This window comes from Erythrolamprus reginae, chromosome Z (assembly GCF_031021105.1).
Source record: "Erythrolamprus reginae isolate rEryReg1 chromosome Z, rEryReg1.hap1, whole genome shotgun sequence".
NCBI lineage: Eukaryota > Metazoa > Chordata > Lepidosauria > Squamata > Dipsadidae > Erythrolamprus > Erythrolamprus reginae.
The window spans coordinates 29,351,085-29,371,501 of record NC_091963.1 but is presented as its reverse complement, the minus strand read 5'-3'; the positions used below and the strand labels follow the sequence as shown (position 1 = coordinate 29,371,501).

The following is a 20,417-nucleotide window of genomic DNA, read 5'->3' as shown; positions in this document are numbered from 1 at the left end:
CTGTTTGATATTTCCCTGATCTATTTCTAATTTAATTATCATTATCACATATGCAAAGCAGTAACAGTAGTACTAATAAATTATAATTAAATTAAATGCAGTGCAGAATTAGGATTTTGGTCCGTGTTCATGACTTCTCACATATGTATTTCTTTCTTATGCTGTTATTTGAGTTGAATTGAACATTAAGTCTTTTTCTAACTATTTTTCTTATTCTTTGCAGGTTATTTGAAATCTTAGTGAAATTTGGCCAGAAATTTGGCAGAGCCTTGAAAGTAAAATAAGATTAAAACAACACAGACTAAGGTATTATCTTAGTCTTACATTTTCTTTTGACTTCCTGTTTATAATAATGGTTTTATAATAATTCTTTTTTTAAAAAAAACCAAATACTCTGATTGCCACTTCCTTGGAAAACAGTTTAATTGATGCTAAGCAATTATTAGCCTTCAGTTTATCTGTCCACACATTATTTATATAACTAAATGTGTTCTGACACTGTTGTTTAGGCCAGCTCCCCCCCCCCCCCCCCCCTACTTTTTCATTTCACACTAGATAGAATAGAATTCTTTACTGGCCAAGTGTGATTGGACACAGAAGGAATTTGTCTTTGATGCAACAAAAAGCAACTGAATATATGCTACATTTTCAAAACTACATTTTCATACAAATAATGTAAAATATATAATCTAAATGATTTTTAAATCATCAACTGTAAATGTTGAATGTTTGTATTGCCTTTAAAGTAAACCAACCTTTAGCTAAATCCTCTTCTTCTTTCTTATTTGCTACTGTTCCAGGATCTTTGGCTACTAGAGCTGGGCTTGCTTTTGCTTGTTCTGCAGCCTGATCAAAACATAGACAAACAAACCCTTGTATAAATTTAAAAGAATCACTGCAAAATATTCAATCTATTAAAAATAGTCCCACTTTTTCTTCAAACATATTGTATTTCCAATTGGCTTTGACAAGTCAAATAGACCAGTGGTCCCCAACCTTTTTTCCACCAGGGACCAGTTTCACCAAGACAATTTTTCTATGGCCCGGTGGGGGCAGAAAGGGGTGTGGTTGGGGGACGGGATTAAGCATGGGGGTGTGGCTTATCGTTCCACTGCCTCTCTTTCCTCCCCCCCTTTTAATTTTGCAGGGGAGCCGAGGTGACAGAGGGAGGAAGGCTAGGAGGGTATGGTTTCCTTTCCCCTCCCGTTCACTCGGGACCGCCGTTTGCCTCCAGCCGAGGCGGTCCACCTGAGGGAGAAAACTTTTGCTTGCTTGCTTCGTTCCTTCCATCAGTTTCAGAGGAATCCCCCCCCACCGCCTGCTCCGGCTGGGTTTGCAGCAAATAATCCCAGAAGTGGGGGAGGTGCCTCCACGGACACAGTTGCCTTCCTTTGCAATCGCTGCCTGCTTGGAGCGCCCACCACTGCCAGGTCCGGTAATTTTCTTGAAGCAAGGAATCCTTCCAAAAGAAAATTACCAGAGCTGGTGGTGGGGGCTTCATGGCCACACACACACCTCTGGCTTCGCTCCCACCCAGGCCCCCAGGAAAGCCTAGCAAAAAAAGAGCTGCACAATGCCAAAGCCTTTCCGTCTGAGCTGCAGGCAGAGCGAGGGCTTTGCGAGGAGGAAATAGACCACTTTCGACGAGGGAAGAAAGACAGGAAAGGAAGGAAGCAAGCAAGCAAAAGTTTTCTCGGCCCGAGGCAAACAGCGGTCCCGAGTGAACGGGAGGGGAAAGAGACAGGAACAGCTTGGCACTTGCCAGCTCCACAGCAGCTGCTAACTCTGCAACATGCCCCTCGGCCCGGTACTGGTCCACGGCCCGGCGGTTGGGGACCCCTGAAATAGACCAACGGCCTATGAAGGAAGCATACTGTTCTAAAAAACACAATTCTGCAAGTAATTACTCAGAAAAAACTACTTCAGTTTCAGTCTAAATTCATGGGTGCATGACAGGAATTGACAAAACTTGGTGTATCTGTTTGACATTTGCTAAACGTATAACATCTAAAATATAAAATATAAGAATATAACCCATTTGAACAGTAAATTTGTTCATTAATTAAAAAGCAAAATCATTTTGCACTTAAGTGCCTTTGTCATTATAAAAATAGCAACAATGGATATGAATACGATACTTCGTTACGTTCACTCCACTGATTTCTTTGTTGAGATCAGGAAAAAAGTAGTCTATAGTTGCTACAACAGGTCAGACGTGCAATCTTTAAAGGTTACAGGAGAGTTCATGAGTGCTGGTGGTAGTTAGTCTACACTAGACATGCTTCTTCACCTTTCAGGATACATAACTCTTACAGCTTCTGGCACAGTACCAGTTTTAAAATCAATGATCCTAAATATAGTAAAAGCACAAGTAGTGGTAAATTTTGTTAGCAGATTAGCAGTGGGGTATCGGTGGGGGGGGATGCCATGCTTTTTATGTTTTTATGTTTTTTATGTTATATTTATGTTGTAAATATAGCATCTCTACTTTGCGGTTTTTCGTGGGTGATCTTGGAAAGCATCCCCCGCAAAAAAATGAGGGACCACTGTAATACCATATTTTTGGAGTATAAGATGCACCCTTTTAACCTGAGTCTTATATGTGGAAATGGCAGTGCGTCTTATACACTGAATACAGCCATTTTTGCTGTACCGAAGCCCCCCTGTGCCCCATTTTTGGAGGGAGGGTCTGGGAAGCCTGCAGAGAGTGCTGGGGAATGGTAAAAAAAATGGAGGCAAAAAATGCCTCTATTTTTCACAAAAATATAGGCATTTTTGTCTTCCCCCAGTCCCCAGGAGCTCTCTGTTGGTTCCCCAGACCTTTGCCACCCCATTTTTGTGAAAAAATGGCCCATTTTTCGCAATATTTACACCATCTAGCATGACTGGAGGAGGAATTTTAGGAGTTGAAGTCCACTAGTCTTAAAACTGGAAAGTTTAAGGCTTGTGGACTTCAACTCCCATTCCTGAGCTAGCATGACTGGAAGAGGAATTCTGGTAGTTGAAGTCCACTAGTCTTAAAGCTGTCAAGATTGAAGACCCCAGGGTTAGGGATTAGGCGTGCAAGGGTATTCAAAATTGGCAAGTTTAAGACTTGTGGACTTCAATTCCCATTCCTGAGCTAAAATTACTGAATGAGGGATTCTGGTAGTTGAAGTCCACAAGTTTTAAAGTGTCAAGTTTGAAGTTTGTAAAAAGTGTACATGTTTGTAAAAAGTATACGTTTGTAAAAAGTATTCTACTAAAATAGTATTTTATTAAATAATATATTACTATACCATTTGGTTCAGAATACCTTTTTCCTTGTTTTCCACCTCTAAAATCTAGATGTGTCTTATACTCCGAAAACTGTATGGTATGTAGTAATATCATACTACATGGTACTTCTGTACAGAAGTACAGAAAGAGTAGAAATGAAGGAACAAAGAAGAGTTTGTAAGGATACAAAGATAATACTTATTACCACTTTACCTGTGAACCAATAACTGGAAACATGACACCCTGTTCCTTAAGGTTTTTTATCATAGCAGATATTAGACTAAGTTGAGGATCATTCTTGAATTCATCTGTCCATTCTACCATGAGTGCTTTTAACTTTTCACAGACTTTTGGATGACCCTGTGGAAAGGATAAAATATTTACTGTAAGATCATCAGACTCAGTTTTAATTACTTTTTCAGACTGATATCACTGGACAAATGGACTAATTTCTAATAGCATTCAGAGGATACAAAACCATTTTTAAAAAATATTTATGAAAATATGATTTGAATGTTATACATAGAAACTTCTTGGCTATTCATAAAAACAGCCAGTTTTTTCAGGCTTCCATAAGGGACTCAAAAAAAAAAAAAGAACAGTTCATTTAGGAGTTTCATAAACTTATTATTACAAAATTCTGTTTAAGTATTGCCTTCAATTAATAAGAGTAGAGACAACATGAACATCATTTCCTTGGAAATGTATTCATTTCCAAGTTACATATACACTAAGACTTCTCATAGCTATAGTGAAAACATTGGAGGGGTTGTTTTTGTTGCTTTTTTTTTGTCTTCCCTTCCCAACCTTGGCCTCCATTATGATAATTTAACAAAAGCATATAAGCACTTTAAGGGCCAATTCATTTATCATGGCATTAACTTTTTTGAATTAGTGTTGCTTCAATAAAATAACACTGGTTATTTTATTTTCGTTAAAAAACAGCATTCCCATGATAATCATACAGTTATTTATCCTTATGTATATTATTCAAGGTGAATATCTATCTTTTATACTATGATTCTTCTAAACTGAAAGCTATATAACCAGCTTTAAACTATATTACCTTATTTAGCACATTGCTTACTTCGCTTGCAAAATCTCTTGAACATACTTCCAAATGAAATATTTTACCACAATTTGAGACACATGCTCCAAGGAGCTAAAGAGAAGAGGAGAAAAATAAAGATTAAATATTTAACTATATAAATTTATTTTAAAGTTTTCTTAAAAAATAAAAAGCCACGTACTGTCAATGCCTGCATAGCAACATGAGGATCCTTGTGGTTCACCCTCTTCATAATAGAACGAAGACAGTCCTTAGGCCTAAAGAAATAAAATAAGTATTTTTAAAATATATTGGCCAAGACTGGTACAGCCATAGGAGACAGTTCTTAAGATACACTGAAACAAAAGCATTAGAGCACTTTACAGATTAAGCATAGCTTTCTGAATCAGAGTCAGGAGATAATTGGCAGCTAATGTAACAAACGGGGGAAAGCTGTTATGCTTGCATAATAGTTCTTACCCATCAGCATCCCTGTTGTATTCTGCATCAATTGTATTATTTTCGAACTAATCACGTGTACAGTCATTGAAATGGATGGTGATAAATTCATAACTTATTGCGCCAAAAACATCCCAACCTAAGTAAAGAATCAACCAGTCTTAGCTCATCAAATGACATCCTGGCCATGGCTCCCATCTGAGACCCAGGTCCACTGCAGGAGAAAAGTGATTCCATCCAAAGCCAACAGACTTGAAGACAGGTGTTTTAGGACAAACACCAATTACCTCTTGCTGGGAGTTTGTTTCTATCCAACCAGACCTCATAACTTTCACACTGTCAAATTTGCAAGGTAATTCAGACAAAAAGAACGCCCAGAAGTTCTGGTTCTAACTTTATTGCAAGGTTCCCAAGTTCGAAAGTATATCTCTCCTTATTTTCTCTCACTTTACAATCCAAGACTAGGGAGAGTCCCTTCAGAGAGATTTCCCATACCCACATTATTTCTGCTAATTCTGGACATTGTCTACTTTATGGCCCTTTCTCCCATTTCCCAAGGGCATTCCCTTTCAAATATCTTATATGGATGCTGCTTTGTAGTGAGGAGACACAGAATCATGTTGTAATGCAGACAGAAGTACACAGTAGTAGAATTGCTTCTTTTCTACCACTGCTGACTGGAATTGCCATTATTAAGGTAGAAGTGAACTACTGCATAAAAGTTCTTCCAGCTCTTAATTCTCACAGATGGTCCAATACAACAACATTGCTCTCAACATTAAAAGCTGCTAAGATGTCTGGATGAATGAGGTTGTTTTGGTTCTGAATCCAGATTTGAAAGAATCCAAATACGGTAATCTGCTTCATCTGAAATTTAAACAAATCCCAAGCAAAATTCTGTCCAAGATGTATTTAGCTTGAGTGAATGTGAGAAAATGTAACAGTAACAGGCATGCAAGTAGAGGAGAAGCACTTTTCGCCCATCCAGCTCATTCATGCAGGGAAGAACAAACACTCGAAAGAGATCAGAGAATGGGCTCCTTTTGGGTGGGTGAACACTGGGGTAGTTCAGTGGGAAGGCTACACATGGAGACCCATTCCGAGGGATTAGATGAGTCCCGTCTAATTCAGCTGCGTTTTTTTTTCTTTCCAGACCAGCTCCAAGCAAGTGGGACAGGTAGCAGCACAAGAGCTGCTGATGTTTGTGCACAGCTTGCTTGAAACTGATCTGGAAAGGAAAAAAAGTCTCTGGTGGGAAAGGAGGGAAACCCCAGCCTGCTGTTCCTGCCACACCCATTCCTTCACACTGGCAGCGGTAGTTCTCACACTGCTGCTTCCCCAGCGGCTGTGGTAAGAAGCATGCTGACTGGGAATGCTCCCAGTCCATGCTGAACGCTGCCCGGAGCACAAGGCTGGCAGGAGCATGAGGAACGGCAGTGGCAGCATACCATTCGCACTATCAAAGTTTGGTGCAGGAGACCTCCCAGGTCCAAAACCGGCTGGGGGGCCATGTGCGGATGGCACATGTGTGGTAAAGCGCATATGCACTTGGAGTCATGTTCACATGCGCAGGGCAGTCATGTTCACATGCACAGGTGGGGCACGCATTGCATTGTGGGTATCAGCACACACTTTTGTTATTGCGGCTACACACACAGAATTTTGGCACGCAACAAGAAAAGGGTTTGTCATCACTGTTATAGGATAAGACCGGATATGCTTTGTTAGCAGCGTGAGAAAAACCGCAAAAGTCAGTGGATATAGCAGGTTTATGGAATGCAAGATGTCGGGGCAACTGGAACTTTGCACTATTGTTGTATGGTGGTTAACTGTAACCTGAGGCTTGAGCCAGCCTTTTTCAGAGACAGTGGCAACAACAAAGATGAATTAGAGGTCTGGGGCAGGGGAAGCTGTTGCTGAAGGTCCTGGGCTCCCTCTTCCTCAGGCTCAGGCACTGTGCTGCCAAATGTTTCTGTGTAAGGCAGCCGTAAAAGCAGGGAGGCAGGGTGGGACATAGGAGAGTTGAAGCACCTTTGCAGCTGTAAGTGCAAGTGCCTGAATTTTGATCACATGATTGTAAGGGTGCTGCAACAGTCACAACTTGGGCATGGGTTATAAGTCTATTTTTTCAGCAGCTCTGTAACTTCAAACAGTCTTAAGGAAAGTATTTCCTGTACAGACTTCTACTTTGTATATTTAGGGTAGTCTGGTGGAATATACAGCTAAATTTATTTGGTGGTCTCTATGTTTTATAAATTGCTGCATCATTCTGACACTACTAATAAAATGTAAGCCAAATAATATGATCATTATATTTTTTATGGACTTGTAGTCTTGTCATATTGCAGGCAGTAATCTCCATTATACTTTTCAGAAAAATAATTAGAAGAAAAACAATTTGATAAAATAATTATGTTCTTATTTTATATGAAAAATGAAGGAAGGCATTTAATAAGATAAATATTTACAACCATGCATTTTAAGATAGTGTTAGAGAATGAGGCATAAAATACAATATATTAATTCAAATTTGATGAAATATTTGATGACAATCATTTCACTTAATAATTTAAAAGTCTTATTTGAAAAGCTGAATTTTAATTTTGCTTACTTCAAGGACTCGTAAATTTGAATATACCTGAAGGGCATAGCAACATTGAATCATCATAACAACATTGAATCATACTGACTTAATACAAAAGAAACTTTAAGCAAAAATAATACACATCATATCGACAAATGTCTCAGTATTACAGCCTTGTAATAATAACTATGTTACAGAAAAACATTGTAAATAATCTATCAAGCGCTCATAAAAGATAAATGTACTGATACACACACACACTAAATTATATGACACCTCACCTCCGGACTTCTGTGTTTTTGCGATGCTGCAGGGGAATCCAAGCAGCACAAAAATGGGAGCTTCGCTGGCAACGGAAGTCCAGAGGTGGGGTTTCCCAGCGAGGGGAGCCTCAGTGAAATCACAGCATCACAAAAACACGGAAGTCCTCAAAACCCCACCTCCGGACTTCCGTGTTTTTGCGATGCTGCAATTTCGCTGCGGTTCCCCTCGCTGGGAAACCCCACCTCCGGACTTCTGTTGCCAGTGAAGCACCCGTTTTTGCACTGCTGGGATTCCCCTGCAGCATCACAAAAACACGGAAGTCCGGAGGTGGGGTTTCCCAGCGAGGGGAGCCTCAGCGAAATCGCAGCATCACAAAAACATGGAAGTCCTCAAAACCCCACCTCCGGACTTCCGTGTTTTTGCGATGCTGCAATTTCACTGAGGCTCCCCTTGCTGGGAAACCCCACCTCCGGACTTCTGTTGCCAGTGAAGCACGCGTTTTTGCACTGCTGGGATTCCCCTGCAGCATCACAAAAACACGGAAGTCCGGAGGTGGGGTTTCCCAATTGAGGGGAGCCTCAGGGGAATCCCAGCAGCACAAAAACGGGCGCTTCAGCTGGCAAAAGGGGTGAGTTTTGGGCTTGCAAGCATTAATCGCTTTTCCATTTATTCCTATGGGAAACATTATTTCGTCTTACAAACTTTTTACTTTACAAACCTCATCCCGGAACCAATTAAGTTCGTAAGATGAGGTATCACTGTATAAATAATTTGCAAACCTGGGAATTACCTCATATAATTTTATGCTTGCCCCAAGGGGTACCTTACATGTTTTAAACATCTAGGTCCTTTGAAATATTGCAAAATTAATTCAAACAAGATAATACATACCCAGTCCGTGATTGTCCAACTTTATCACAGATATCTAATATGAGTCCCCAGTCTTCAGCAGTATTCATTTCACTGGTTGCTTTCTCTTAACAAATAGAGAAGTGAAGTATGAATAAAAATTTAGTACCAAAATTTATGTTGAATTATGTACCATAAGTTTTAAGTGGTTGTAAAGCATTCTATTATTAAAAGATGATATTTAAAAAAAATAGGCATAGAATTTATTTTACTATTTTAAGATATGCTGGTACTTGTAATATGAATATATTTAACAGCAGAATTTCATTACTGAAAACATTAACACATTGCTTCATCAAGTTAACACATTTATGTTACAGCTATTACTGTATATCTTACAAGCCAGTAATATTTTTTTCTCATTGCATGCTCTACATTTGTTTTTAAACATAATTTAGAACTATTCATAATTTCTGACTTCTAAATCTAAGCTAGGAACAACACAAAAAGTGGGTCAAAGTCTTTAATTCTAGAAAAAAGAAATAATGGAAAATATGTGGCAATAGTTGTGAGTGCTCTGTAGTTCTTGCCACCGCTCTCTTTGCCATCTGTTGTAATCATGCTTAATTATACGTTCTAAATCCAAAGCCTGACAATTTAAGTTTACATGTCATGCTGAGCTTGCCAATCATCCCCATAATACAACACAACTTCTAAAAAATATTTATGTTTGATTTCTATCCTACATTTCTATTTTGTAAATACTTGTCAAAGTACCGAGACTACATAGCATTTCACATTAGAAAAAGCTAAGTAAATAAGCTTTCTATCAAAGACTAAAGATCAGCAACTTTATTTTTGTTCCATATTTGACTTAGAACCTCAAAAAAATGAATCTTATTCAGCATTTACTCTGATAGTAGTGCTACAACTAATAAATTGATGTCATTAACATCAGCTATGTGTCCTACATTAAATACCAGACTCAAACTCAACCCTGATAAGACGGAGTAGCTGTGGGTTTTGCCTCCCAAGGACAATTCCATCTGTCCGTCCATCACCCTGGGGGGGGGGAATTACTGATCCCCTCAGGGAGGGTCCGCAACTTGGGCGTCCTCGATCCACAGCTTACATTAGAGAACCATCTTTCAGCTGTGGCGAGGGGGGCGTTTGCCCAGTTTGCCTGGTGCACCAGTTGCGGCCCTACCAGGACCAGGAGTCACTGCTTAGTCAATCATGCCCTCATCACTTCGAGGTTCGACTACTTTAATGCTCTCTACATGGGGCTACTTTTGAAGTGTTCGGAAACTTCAGATTGTGCAGAATGCAGCTGCGAGAGCAATCATGGGCTTTCCCAAATATGCCCATGTTACACCAACACTCCGCAGTCTGCATCGGTTGCCGATCAGTTTCCGGTCACAATTCAAAGTCTTGGTTATGACCTATAAAGCCCTTCATGGCATCAGACCAGAATACCTCCGAGACCGCCTTCTGCCGCACAAATCCCAGTGACCAGTTACATCCCACAGAGTTGGCCTTCTCCGGGTCCCGTCGACAAAACAATGTCGTCTGGTGGGACCCAGGGGAAGAGCCTTCTCTGTGGTGGCCCCGACCCTCTAGAATCAACTCCCCCCGGAGATTAGGATTGCCCCCACCCTCCTTGCCTTTCGCACTCCTTAAAACCGCTCTGCCATCAGGCATGGAGAAATTGATTCCCCTGGCCCATTTCCGCTTTATGTATGGTTTGTATGAGATGTATGATTTTTTTTACATATTAAGGGTTTTAAATTGTTTTAACCATTGGATTTGTACTTTTTTGTTGTTGTGAGCTGCTCCGAATCTCCGGAGAGGGGCGGCATACAAATCTAATTAATTAATTAATTAATTAATTAATTAATTAATTAATTAATTAATTAATCAATCTTAAAATTTAGAACTTATCTGTGCCAGGAAATTGCATTTACAAAACATAATTCAAATTACCTATATACAGTGGTACCTCAAGATACGAACCCCTCGTCTTACGAACAACTCGTGATACGAACCCGGGGTTCAGAAAAATTTTGCCTCTTCTTACGAACTTTTTTCGAGTTACGAACCGGCTTTCGGAGATTGCTGGGAAGCCGCGTGGCTGTTTTAAAAGGTAACAGCCGGGCGGCGGGGCTTCCCAGAAGCCTCCCGAACGCCGGTTCGTAACTCAAACAAAGTTCGTAAGAAGAGGCAAAATTTTGCTGAACCCTGGGTTCGGTTCGGGAGGTTGCTGGGAAGCCCCCCAGGCCGGTTGCGACCTTTTAAAACACCCGCGCCGCTTCGCAGCTGTCTCCCGAAGCCGAACGCGGAAGTTCGGCTTTAGCGTTTGGCTTCAGGAGACAGCTGTGAAGCGGCGGGGGTGTTTTAAAAGGTCACAGCCGGCCTGGGGGGCTTGCCAGCACCCCCCGAACCCCGAACTTTTGCCGAACCTCCGGGTTCTGGGGGTGCTGGGAAACCCCCCAGGCCGGCTGCGACCTTTTAAAACACCCGCGCCACTTCGCAGCTGTCTCCTGAAGCCCAACGCGGAAGTTCGGCTTTGCCGTTTGGCTTCAGGAGACAGATGGGAAGCCCCCCAGGCCGGCTGTCACCTTTTAAAACAGCTGCGCGGCTTCCCAGCAGTCGCCGAAAGCCGGTTTTTTGCGGGGGGGGGGGTTTGGTTGCACGGATTAATTGACTTTACATTGTTTCCTATGGGAAACAATGTTTCGTCTTACGAACCTTTCGTCTTACGAACCTCCTCCTTGCACCAATTAAGTTCGTATCATGAGGTATTACTGTATACTGAAAAACCATTCACAATAATGGATCAAACACATTATACTAAGGTTTTATTTATAAAATAGATTTGTTAGTTTGGTGTAGTGATTTATTTATTTATTTATTTTATTTTATTTTATTTATTTTATTCGACCTCTATGCCGCCAACCCCAAAAGATTCAGGGCAGCTTACAAAAGATACCAATACAATTTTTAAAAGGTCAAATATAAATATCTAAAACTATAAACCTACCCCTCAGACAATCCAATCAACACACATGCATACCATTCAGTACATTCAGTACAAATCGACCATGACAGATGTCAAATTCATGGCCCCCAGGCCTGCCGGCAAAGCCAGGTCTTCGCAGCCTTTCAGAATGCCAGTAAGGTGGGAGCAATACTGACATCCAGGGGAGGGGGATTGGTTCCCTAGAGCCAGGGCAGCCACAGAGAAGGCCCTCTCCCGTGGCCAACCAACCTGCATTGCTTAGTCGATGGGACCTGGAGAATGCCAATCCTGTGAGATCTTATTGGTCTCTGGGAGGTATGCGGATTGAGACAGTCCCATAGATAATCCGGCCCTAAACCATGTAGGGCTTTATAAGTAACCAACACTTTGAATTGTGACTGGAGACTAATAGGTAGCCAGTGCAACTCACAGAGGGTGTTAGGTGCTGCTCGTGCGGCTGCATTCTAAACTATTTGCAGTCTCTGAACACTCTTCAAGGGTAGCCCCATGCAGATTGATTGTGTGTGTGTGTGTGTATTTGTTTGTTTGTTTATTTATTTATGCATGCATGCATGCATGCCGTCGTATTCCTTGGACTCAGGGAAGGTCACAACAAAATGATATATAATTTAAAATCATACTAAACCCCCAAGTTCTTTTTAAAATTCCAATTACTCATATTCAGACAATTAACACGAATTCATTCGTCAGCTGGGACTAGATGTTAGCAATAGCCCCAAGCCTGTCAACAAAGATGGGTCTTTAAGCTCTTGCAGAAGGTTGGGAAGATGGGGGCAGTGCGAATCTCTCGAGGGAGTTGGTTCCAAAGGGCCGGGGCCACCATAGAGAAGGCACTTCTCCTACGTCCCGCCAAGCAACATTGTCTAGCTGCTGGGACCTGGAGAAGGCCAACTCTGTAGTACTTGACCGGCTGCTGGGAAACAAGACAGAAGATGGTCCTGCAAGTAATCTGGTCCAATGCCATATAGAGCTTTATTGGTCATAACCAACACTCTGAATTGCATTCGGAAATCAATTAGCAACAATGCAGCTTTAATGCAGATTAAACCCCAGGAGACTGTGAGTTCTAATCTTGTCCTAGGCACAGATTGCTGGATGCTTTTGAGCCAATCACTCTCTCAGATCTAGGAAGAAGGCAATGGCAAATCATCTTCAAAAATCTTGTCAAGAAAACTGCAGGGATTAGCCTAGGCAGTAGATAGGAGTCAACACTTAATCAGAGGTGCACCTAGATACACACAAAATATAATCGCCAAATGAATATCTAATATAATTATTTAACAATGGGGAGGGTCCCTGTAAATTATTGTATATAGTATATCAATGTGTCTATTAATGGAGTTTTTATTTGAAAATTAGGCTTCTTTCAGGAGACAGCCTCCCTTTGTTTCGTAATGGGCCAGAACCTCAGTCTCCTTGAACTTAAAGTCATGGCCCTGTTCTTCCATGAATTCCACATTTATACCGCCGACATATCAGGCGTTAAGATACCAGCAAAGGCCTAGGGGGGGATGGATCATTAGGGTTAGATGGAGATCTGAAAAAAATCCCGCCGTAGGCATAAGGAACAGCTTATGGGGCAAAGATGGGGCAAACTCCAATTGCATGCAGCACAGCACACTGGAAGAGCACAGAGACCGGGGGGGGGGGTGTTGTAGAACAATGCAGACCCAATATACGATCATGGGCATAAAAGATGCTAGAGGAGACAATGTGGGTATCTAAGGAAGGAAGGAATAACAACAAGGGGGAGAAAGTGGTGAGTAGCACATCCCAAATATTGCCTCATATTGCCTACTCTACCCCCTGGAGAGAGAAAGAGGCAATATGCAAAATATAAAGAAGGAACAGCAATTCCACCTGTTTACATGACTAAGCTAGCAACAGCGAAGCTAATTACAGGAGGGAAGGAAATGTGTAGGCCTGTGACGTGGGCAATGAACAAAGTGAGCAGCATTATATAAAATCAACTGTCTTCAATGAGGATTTTAACACTCTGACAAAGTTAGTAGAGGACTAACGAAAGCTTATTAGTAGTTTTTAATAAATTTTAAATGTTCCGTAGATGATCGCAATGGCTGTTGCCTCTTCATTTATAAATACACCCGGAACTCGCATTTTTAGGACAATTCTTTATACATATCTATAGACATGTATGTATGTATACATGTATGTATGTATGCCAGGCATGGGGGAACTGAGATACACTTCCCCCTAGGCCTTTACAATTTTATGCATGGTATGTATGTATGTATGATTGGTTTTTATATAATGGGTTTTTAACTGTTTTTAGTATTGGATTTTGTTATATACTGTTTTATTGCTGTTGTTAGCCGCCCCGAGTCTGCGGAGAGGGGCGGCATACAAATCCAATAAATAAACAAATAAATAAATGAATGAATGAATGACATAAAAGCCTTGTAGACTAAATAGTATTTAATCACTATCTTAAAACTGAAAGATACTGACAGACAAAAAATATATACTGTAATGGATTTTCAAGAAAAGTCTTGCTACATCACAAACTATTTATGTCCTTCATTTTAAAATACTTCAATGCTGTAAGAACCCTGTAAAATAATATGACTGCAGCTGTAAATATGGTAGCAGGAAAAATATAAAGTATGACTGTGGTTTGTTTATGTATTTGTGAATACTCCATCTTAACCAATGAAAAATGTCATCATTATTCCCTTATTAAAAGGCAAGTTATGCAAGCTAGGAATGTAAAAAACATAGTTATTGTAAGTTATACAGGTAGTCCTCAACTTTTAATGCTTCATTTAGTGACCATTCAAAGTTACAATGCAACTGAAAACAGTGAAATGATCACTTCATGATCTCATAATCAAAATTCAGATGCTTGGCAATTGACTCATACTGTATTTACAATAATTGCCATGTCCTGGGGGGTCACATGATCACATTCTTTATCTTTCTGACAAGCAAAGTCAAGGGGAGAAGCTTTAACAAGTATGTGGCTTAACAATGTCAATGTTAACAACTGTGGGGGAAAAGTCATAAAATGAGGCAAAACTCATTTAACAAATCTCTTATTTTGCAACAGAAATGCTGGGGTCAATTGTGGTTTTAAGTCAAGACTACTATACAGAAATGGCAAAAAGAAAATTAAGAATGTATGCCCTACATGGCATTGGGCCAGAATATATCCGGAACCGCCTTCTACCGCACGAATCCCAGCGGCCGATAAGGTCCCACAGAGTTGGCCTTCTCCGGGTCCCGTCGACCAAACAATGTCGTTTGGCAGGCCCCAGGGGAAGAGCCTTCTCTGTGGTGGCCCCGGCCCTCTGGAATCAACTTTCCCCAGAGATTAGAACAGCCCCCATCCTCCTTGTCTTTCGCAAATTACTCAAGACCCACCTTTGTCACCAGGCATGGGGGAGTTAGGATATTCCTTCCCCTAGACCATTATAAGTTATGTATGGTATGTTTGTGTGTATGTTTGGTTTTTATAATAAGGGTTTTTAGTTGTTTTATTAAATTGGATTGTTACATGTTGTTTTTTATCATTGTTGTTAGCTGCCCCAAGACTGCGTAGAGGGGCAGCATACAAATCCAATAAATAATAATAAAAATAATAATCTTACTTCAACAATCCCAACCTTTCTGCCACCAGGGACCAGTTTCAGAAGAAAAGCTGTCTTCTACAGACTGGGTAGAGGGAAGGGGCACACCATCTTGATCCTGCACATGCGCAGATAAAGCTTTGCTTGTTCATCCGGCCCATGTGTGACCCGAAACCTAAGAGGTCATTGTCCTAAGAGGACCAATCCAGTACAGGTCATGGACTGGTCCATGGGCTGATGATTGTTTATTTAATTTCATGAAAAAGTTGATGGAGAAATTTTAAAATGTGGAAATTCCAGTAGAAAAACAGTAGGTGATTTGTTACTAGGATTAGTTTATTGAACTATCTCATATATAGCTGTGTGCTTTTGTACATTATGTTGTATGAAAATAAGAAACACTTATTCCAGAAAAAACATAAAAGTTATATGAGTTGGAATGGGTGAGAAATATGTGTGGTGGATACAATAAAAAAATGAATGGATGCTGAATGAATGTGAATAAACCATAAAACTGAATTATCACTAAGAAAGTACTAAATGATTTACTCTCATTGACAGAATGAATGAGGATTGAACAGTGGATGAGATGTTTAAAGAACAAAAGTTTATGAAGAAGTATATAGATGTGGTAAGTATATAGTTATGGAAATTATCTTTTGTAAAAATAGAGAAATCTCAAGAGATATAATTAAAAGTATAGATTTGGCTTTATCTCCTTCTTTTTTCTTATTCTATGCCTTAATTTCAAATCTTGAAATTTCAAATATTTAAGCAGCTCATTATAGGAGGAAGATATAGGGAGGTGATTTGAAAAACTTACAAACAAAAGCCTATTCCTAAATTCTGTTAGAAAATTATGATAGGAAAATAAAATGTAAGTAGGAGAATATGATCTACAAACTGCTTCTTTACCAGCTGCAAACTGCTTCTCTACAAGGCAGGACATGTCAAAACATTCATTGTGTCACTCCAAGAAATCATCCTTGAATTTCTCAATGTAGACCTTAGTACAAATGAAGCATTTCTCATTCACATATTGTTACAGTTTACAGAATATTAACTAATGCAGCCTTGTGACAAACATGTCACAAGTTCCTATGAATCACTGATTACTCTGTATAACTAATGAAGTTATAAAGAGAATTAACTTCATTTCATATTTATTTAATATCCTTCATGCTTTGTTGGTGACCAATAACACTAGTTTGCATTTCCATTTTTCTACATACGATATAACTTTAAATCTGAAAATTCTTAGTATTAAGCTTTGTATGGAAAAGATTCTTCTGAATCAATCTCTTGAGATATCTTGGCAATGTTGACCAAGGATAATACGTTGACCCAAAATACTAGGTTATCTACTCTGTCTGAACCTATGGACTCTTGATTCACATATTTCTCTTGGAAAAAGAAGAGTTAATTCACTGCAAATAAGCAAATCAATTTTGCAATATAACAATACAATTGCACTGCATAAATTCTTACACCAAAGGCATTAATAGGTGCCAGGAGTAGACACGCGGCTGTTTCCAGGTTTTGATCAAAGCTTCCTTGAATGAGGGGTCTTTTCTGCAGCTACTAAAGGAATTGGTTGTGAGACTTCTCCTCAAAAAGCCTTCCCTGGACCCAGCCGAGTTGAAGGACTTTAGGCCAGTCTCCAACCTGCCCTTTGTAGGTAAGGTTGTGGAGAAAGTGATGGCGCTCCAGCTACTATGGATGAAACCAATTACCTGGACTTATTTCAGTCAGGCTTCAGGCTCAGCTACAGCACCAAAACTGCTTTGATCATGTTGATGGATGATCTCTGGAGGGCCCGGGATAGGGGTTATTCTTCTATCCTGGTGCTTCTTGACCTCTCAGCAGCCTTCGATACCATTGACCATGATATCCTTCTGTGACAACTTGGGGAGTTGGGGGTGAAAGGCACTGTATTACAGTGGTTCTCCTCCTATGTCTCCAATTGATCCCTCTTGATGTTGGTAGGAGGAGAGAGGTCAACCCCTAGGCTCTTGCTTTGTGGGATGCCACAGGGTTCAGTCCTCTTTCCCCTCCTATTTAACGTTTACATGAAGCCACTGGGTGAGATCACCCAATGGCATGGGGTGAGGTATCAGTTGATGATACCCAGTTGTACATCTCCATCCTGTGCCAGTTCAGTGAAGCAATTGATGTGATGTGCCGGTACCTGGAGGCCGTAACAGTCAGGATAAGTTAATAGGCTCAAGCTTAACCCCTATAAGACTGAGTGGCTCTGGGCATTCCCTCCACAGGACCATACCATCTGTCCGTCCTTCACTCTGGGGGGGGGAGGGGAGAACCTTAATCCTCTCAAAAAGGGTCTGAAATTTGGGGGTCCTCCTGGATCCTCAGCTGAGACTTGAAGAACATCTCTCAGCTGTGGCCAGGGGGATCTTTGCACAGGTTCACTTACAGCCCTACCTGTAGATACATCAGCTCATGGCTTGATTATTGCAACACGCTCTACATGGGGCTATCCTTGAAAAGTGTTCGGAGACTGCAACTAGTCCAGAAAGCAGCTGCATGAGCTGTCGTGGGTGAACCCAGGTCACACCAACACTCCATGAGCTGCACTGGCTTCCAATTGGTTTCCGATCACAATTCAAGGAGTTAGTTATCATCTATAAAAACCTTTGTGGCTTAGGGCCAGACTATCTTTGAGACCGTCTCCTGCCGCATGCCTCCCAATGACCAATCAGAGCCCACAGGTTTGGCCTTCTCCAGGTCCTGTCGCCAAACAATGTCGACTGGCGGATTGCAGGATAGGGCCTTCTCTGTAGCATCACAGCAGTGGGGGCAATATGGAACTTCCACAGTCCATACTGCCCCCACCCTACTGGCTTTATGAAAAACTCTGAAAATCTGGCTTTGCCAGCAGGCCTAGTGACGGTGATTGACTGATACTCTTCAATTCCAGCCACAGGACTGTAAGACATGAGATGACTAAGTTAATGGGATTTTAAATTGTTATTATATTATTTTTATTGTCATAAGCCTGTACACCACCCAGAGTCCCTTGGGAGTAGATAGATAGCTAAGTAGGTAGGTAGATAGAAATATGAAAATGATAACTATCCATTGGTTATAATATGCAATGATGTAATGTTAATAAAGGACTGTTCCTCATATATTTCAGGTTAAAAGCTATTTACAATCATAGAGATGAAAGTCTACATAAGACTATAGCTATTTAATTATTATTTAATTATCCTAAGGCTTTCCTCTTATTTGTTTACAACAGAAAAAGCAAGGAAGTCAATAAAATGGAAAACTAATATTGTATAATAATCAAACATAATGCTGAGGTAGTATCAGCTTAAAAAGTTCCTTAAAAGATCATTAAAAGGCGCAAGAAAATAATTAAAATATTATTTTAAAATTGTCAAAAGTACAATAGGTACTACATTTCCATTTAATGTTTCTAAACAGAAGCCCATACAGGTCAAAACCCCATGAGGTATATGGCACCCAAATTAATTACTGGAGCTACTATTCTGGGACAATGATTTATTTTGTAATAATAAATTTTGGATCACCCTCAATTTGCGGGGGGGGGGGATAATTTTGGATCATCCTCAACTTGAGGAGGGGGGGGGGAGGCCGTTTCAGCAAGACCGAAAAACAAGATTAACAACACTAAGCGGGGTTCACCTTATAAACGGTGTTAGGTAGAAAATAAAAGATAACAGGGAACTTTATCTATGTTCCTTTATGTTTTTAGCTTTCCCCACTTCCGAGACCTCCCCGAACCAGGGACGAAGGGGACTGAAGTTAATGATTGTAAAGGGCACCGCGTCTGGGAAAGGTTGGTTTTAAAGACGGCTGGCTATTTAATTCAAAGGACTCCAGTTGTGCTCCAGTCTCCGGGACAAAATCCAAGGCTGGGTAATATTTCCGAGGAAGCGGGGGGAATAGAGAAGCGGTCCCATTTTGTGGGGAGAAGGATGAAGCAAAGCCTCACAAAGACCCGGATGACGACATCGTGAGGACCGGGGGGAGGGGGCGGTAGGGAAGCGCCCAGGAAAAGGACCGCTCTGGATAGGGCCCAGGCCGGCGTGACGACAGGTGGGCCTCCCTCACCCCCACTTACCCACATCCTGGTCGAAGGGGTTGCTGGTGAAGAGCGGCATCTTTCTCGGCTCAGCAAGGCGAATAGCGCCCGCTTCTCCCCACCCCGACCTCGTGCGGTAGGATAAGAAGACGGACGCCGACGACTCGGCGACTCGACCGAAGGCACCGGCGACCCGAAGCGGACCAAGCTCCGCCCTAACCCGCTCCACGTTCTTCTCCCGGAGCTCTACCTTTCCTTCGCCGCTTGGAGCTCCAGACAACCAGTGCCAGTCGGGAGAGGGAAAAGGGGTGTCTTCCGCATTGCCTGAAGCCCGGCGTTTGAAATTACCGAGTCTGGGGTGGGACGGTGGGCTGTAGTTTTACGCTTTTCAACAACAGGTTCTCCCACATTTCAAAATTAAATTGCGTGAGTACATATGGATAGGCGAGTGAAGTAAAACATTTAAAACATTCAGGCTTGGTCTGGGCAAGAGCCGGTGGGCCTTCCAATGAGGCCCCCTCGGGCATAAAATCATAAAGATAAAAGGGCCATTTGAGCAATAGAGTCCAGGTTTTTGTTGGGGTAAAAAAAACCCTGTGTTTTTTCTTTCAACATACTGTACACTCCAACAATGCAATGTACCAAATATCTCTCATAAAATAAAATGCAATATCCTTTTAGTAACTCATTTCATTATTGTTGTTGTTGTTATTATTATTTATTTATTTTTATAAAGAATGTCCACGTCCAATGTTTTTGTTTGTGTTATGTGTTAGTAACTCATATCAATCATCAAAACGTTTAGAAGAATATTCCAATTTTGCCATCCAGTTAAATCCATTATCTTCTGATTAGCTTCCCTCCTTAATGTTCCTTTAAATATATAACACAAACAATATTTCTAAGTAATATACTAAAATATTTGTAAATACTGTATTTCTTCCAATGAGGCTCCCTCGGGCTTAAAATCATAGGAATGAAAGGGCCATTTGAGTAGTAGAGTCCAGGTTTTTGTTGGGGTAAATTTTTTTAAAAAAAATTCTCTCAACATACTTCCCAACAATACAATTAATGTACCATCTATTTGTCATAAAATAAAATGCAATATACTGTTAGTAACTCATATATTATTATTATTATTATTATTATTATTATTATTATTATTATTATTACTATTATTATTATTTAATTTTTAATAAAGAATGTCCATGTCCAATGTTTTTAAATGTTTTTTGTTTGTGTTATGTTTCTTAGTA

General features: G+C 40.6%; 1 protein-coding gene and 1 long non-coding RNA gene across 2 annotated transcripts in view; one reads left to right on the top strand and one right to left on the bottom strand.

Annotated features, from left to right (window-relative positions):
- The window catches only part of STAM (signal transducing adaptor molecule), a 44,751-nt gene extending 25,241 nt beyond the window's left edge, over positions 1-19,510 (bottom strand). The window contains exons 1-6 of the mRNA XM_070726471.1: positions 19,201-19,510; positions 8,505-8,589; positions 4,509-4,584; positions 4,325-4,420; positions 3,472-3,618; positions 756-846 (exon numbers count right to left, since the gene is read on the bottom strand). Of these exons, the coding sequence (XP_070582572.1) occupies positions 756-846; positions 3,472-3,618; positions 4,325-4,420; positions 4,509-4,584; positions 8,505-8,589; positions 19,201-19,240 (535 nt within the window). The 5' untranslated portion in view covers positions 19,241-19,510. The remainder of the gene's footprint in view (positions 1-755; positions 847-3,471; positions 3,619-4,324; positions 4,421-4,508; positions 4,585-8,504; positions 8,590-19,200) is intronic.
- Positions 235-19,849, top strand: LOC139152987 (uncharacterized). Its single transcript, XR_011556740.1, has 3 exons — positions 235-306; positions 15,651-15,720; positions 18,832-19,849. It is a non-coding gene; the product is annotated as an uncharacterized lncRNA (long non-coding RNA).
- Positions 19,850-20,417: the final 568 nt, after the last annotated feature.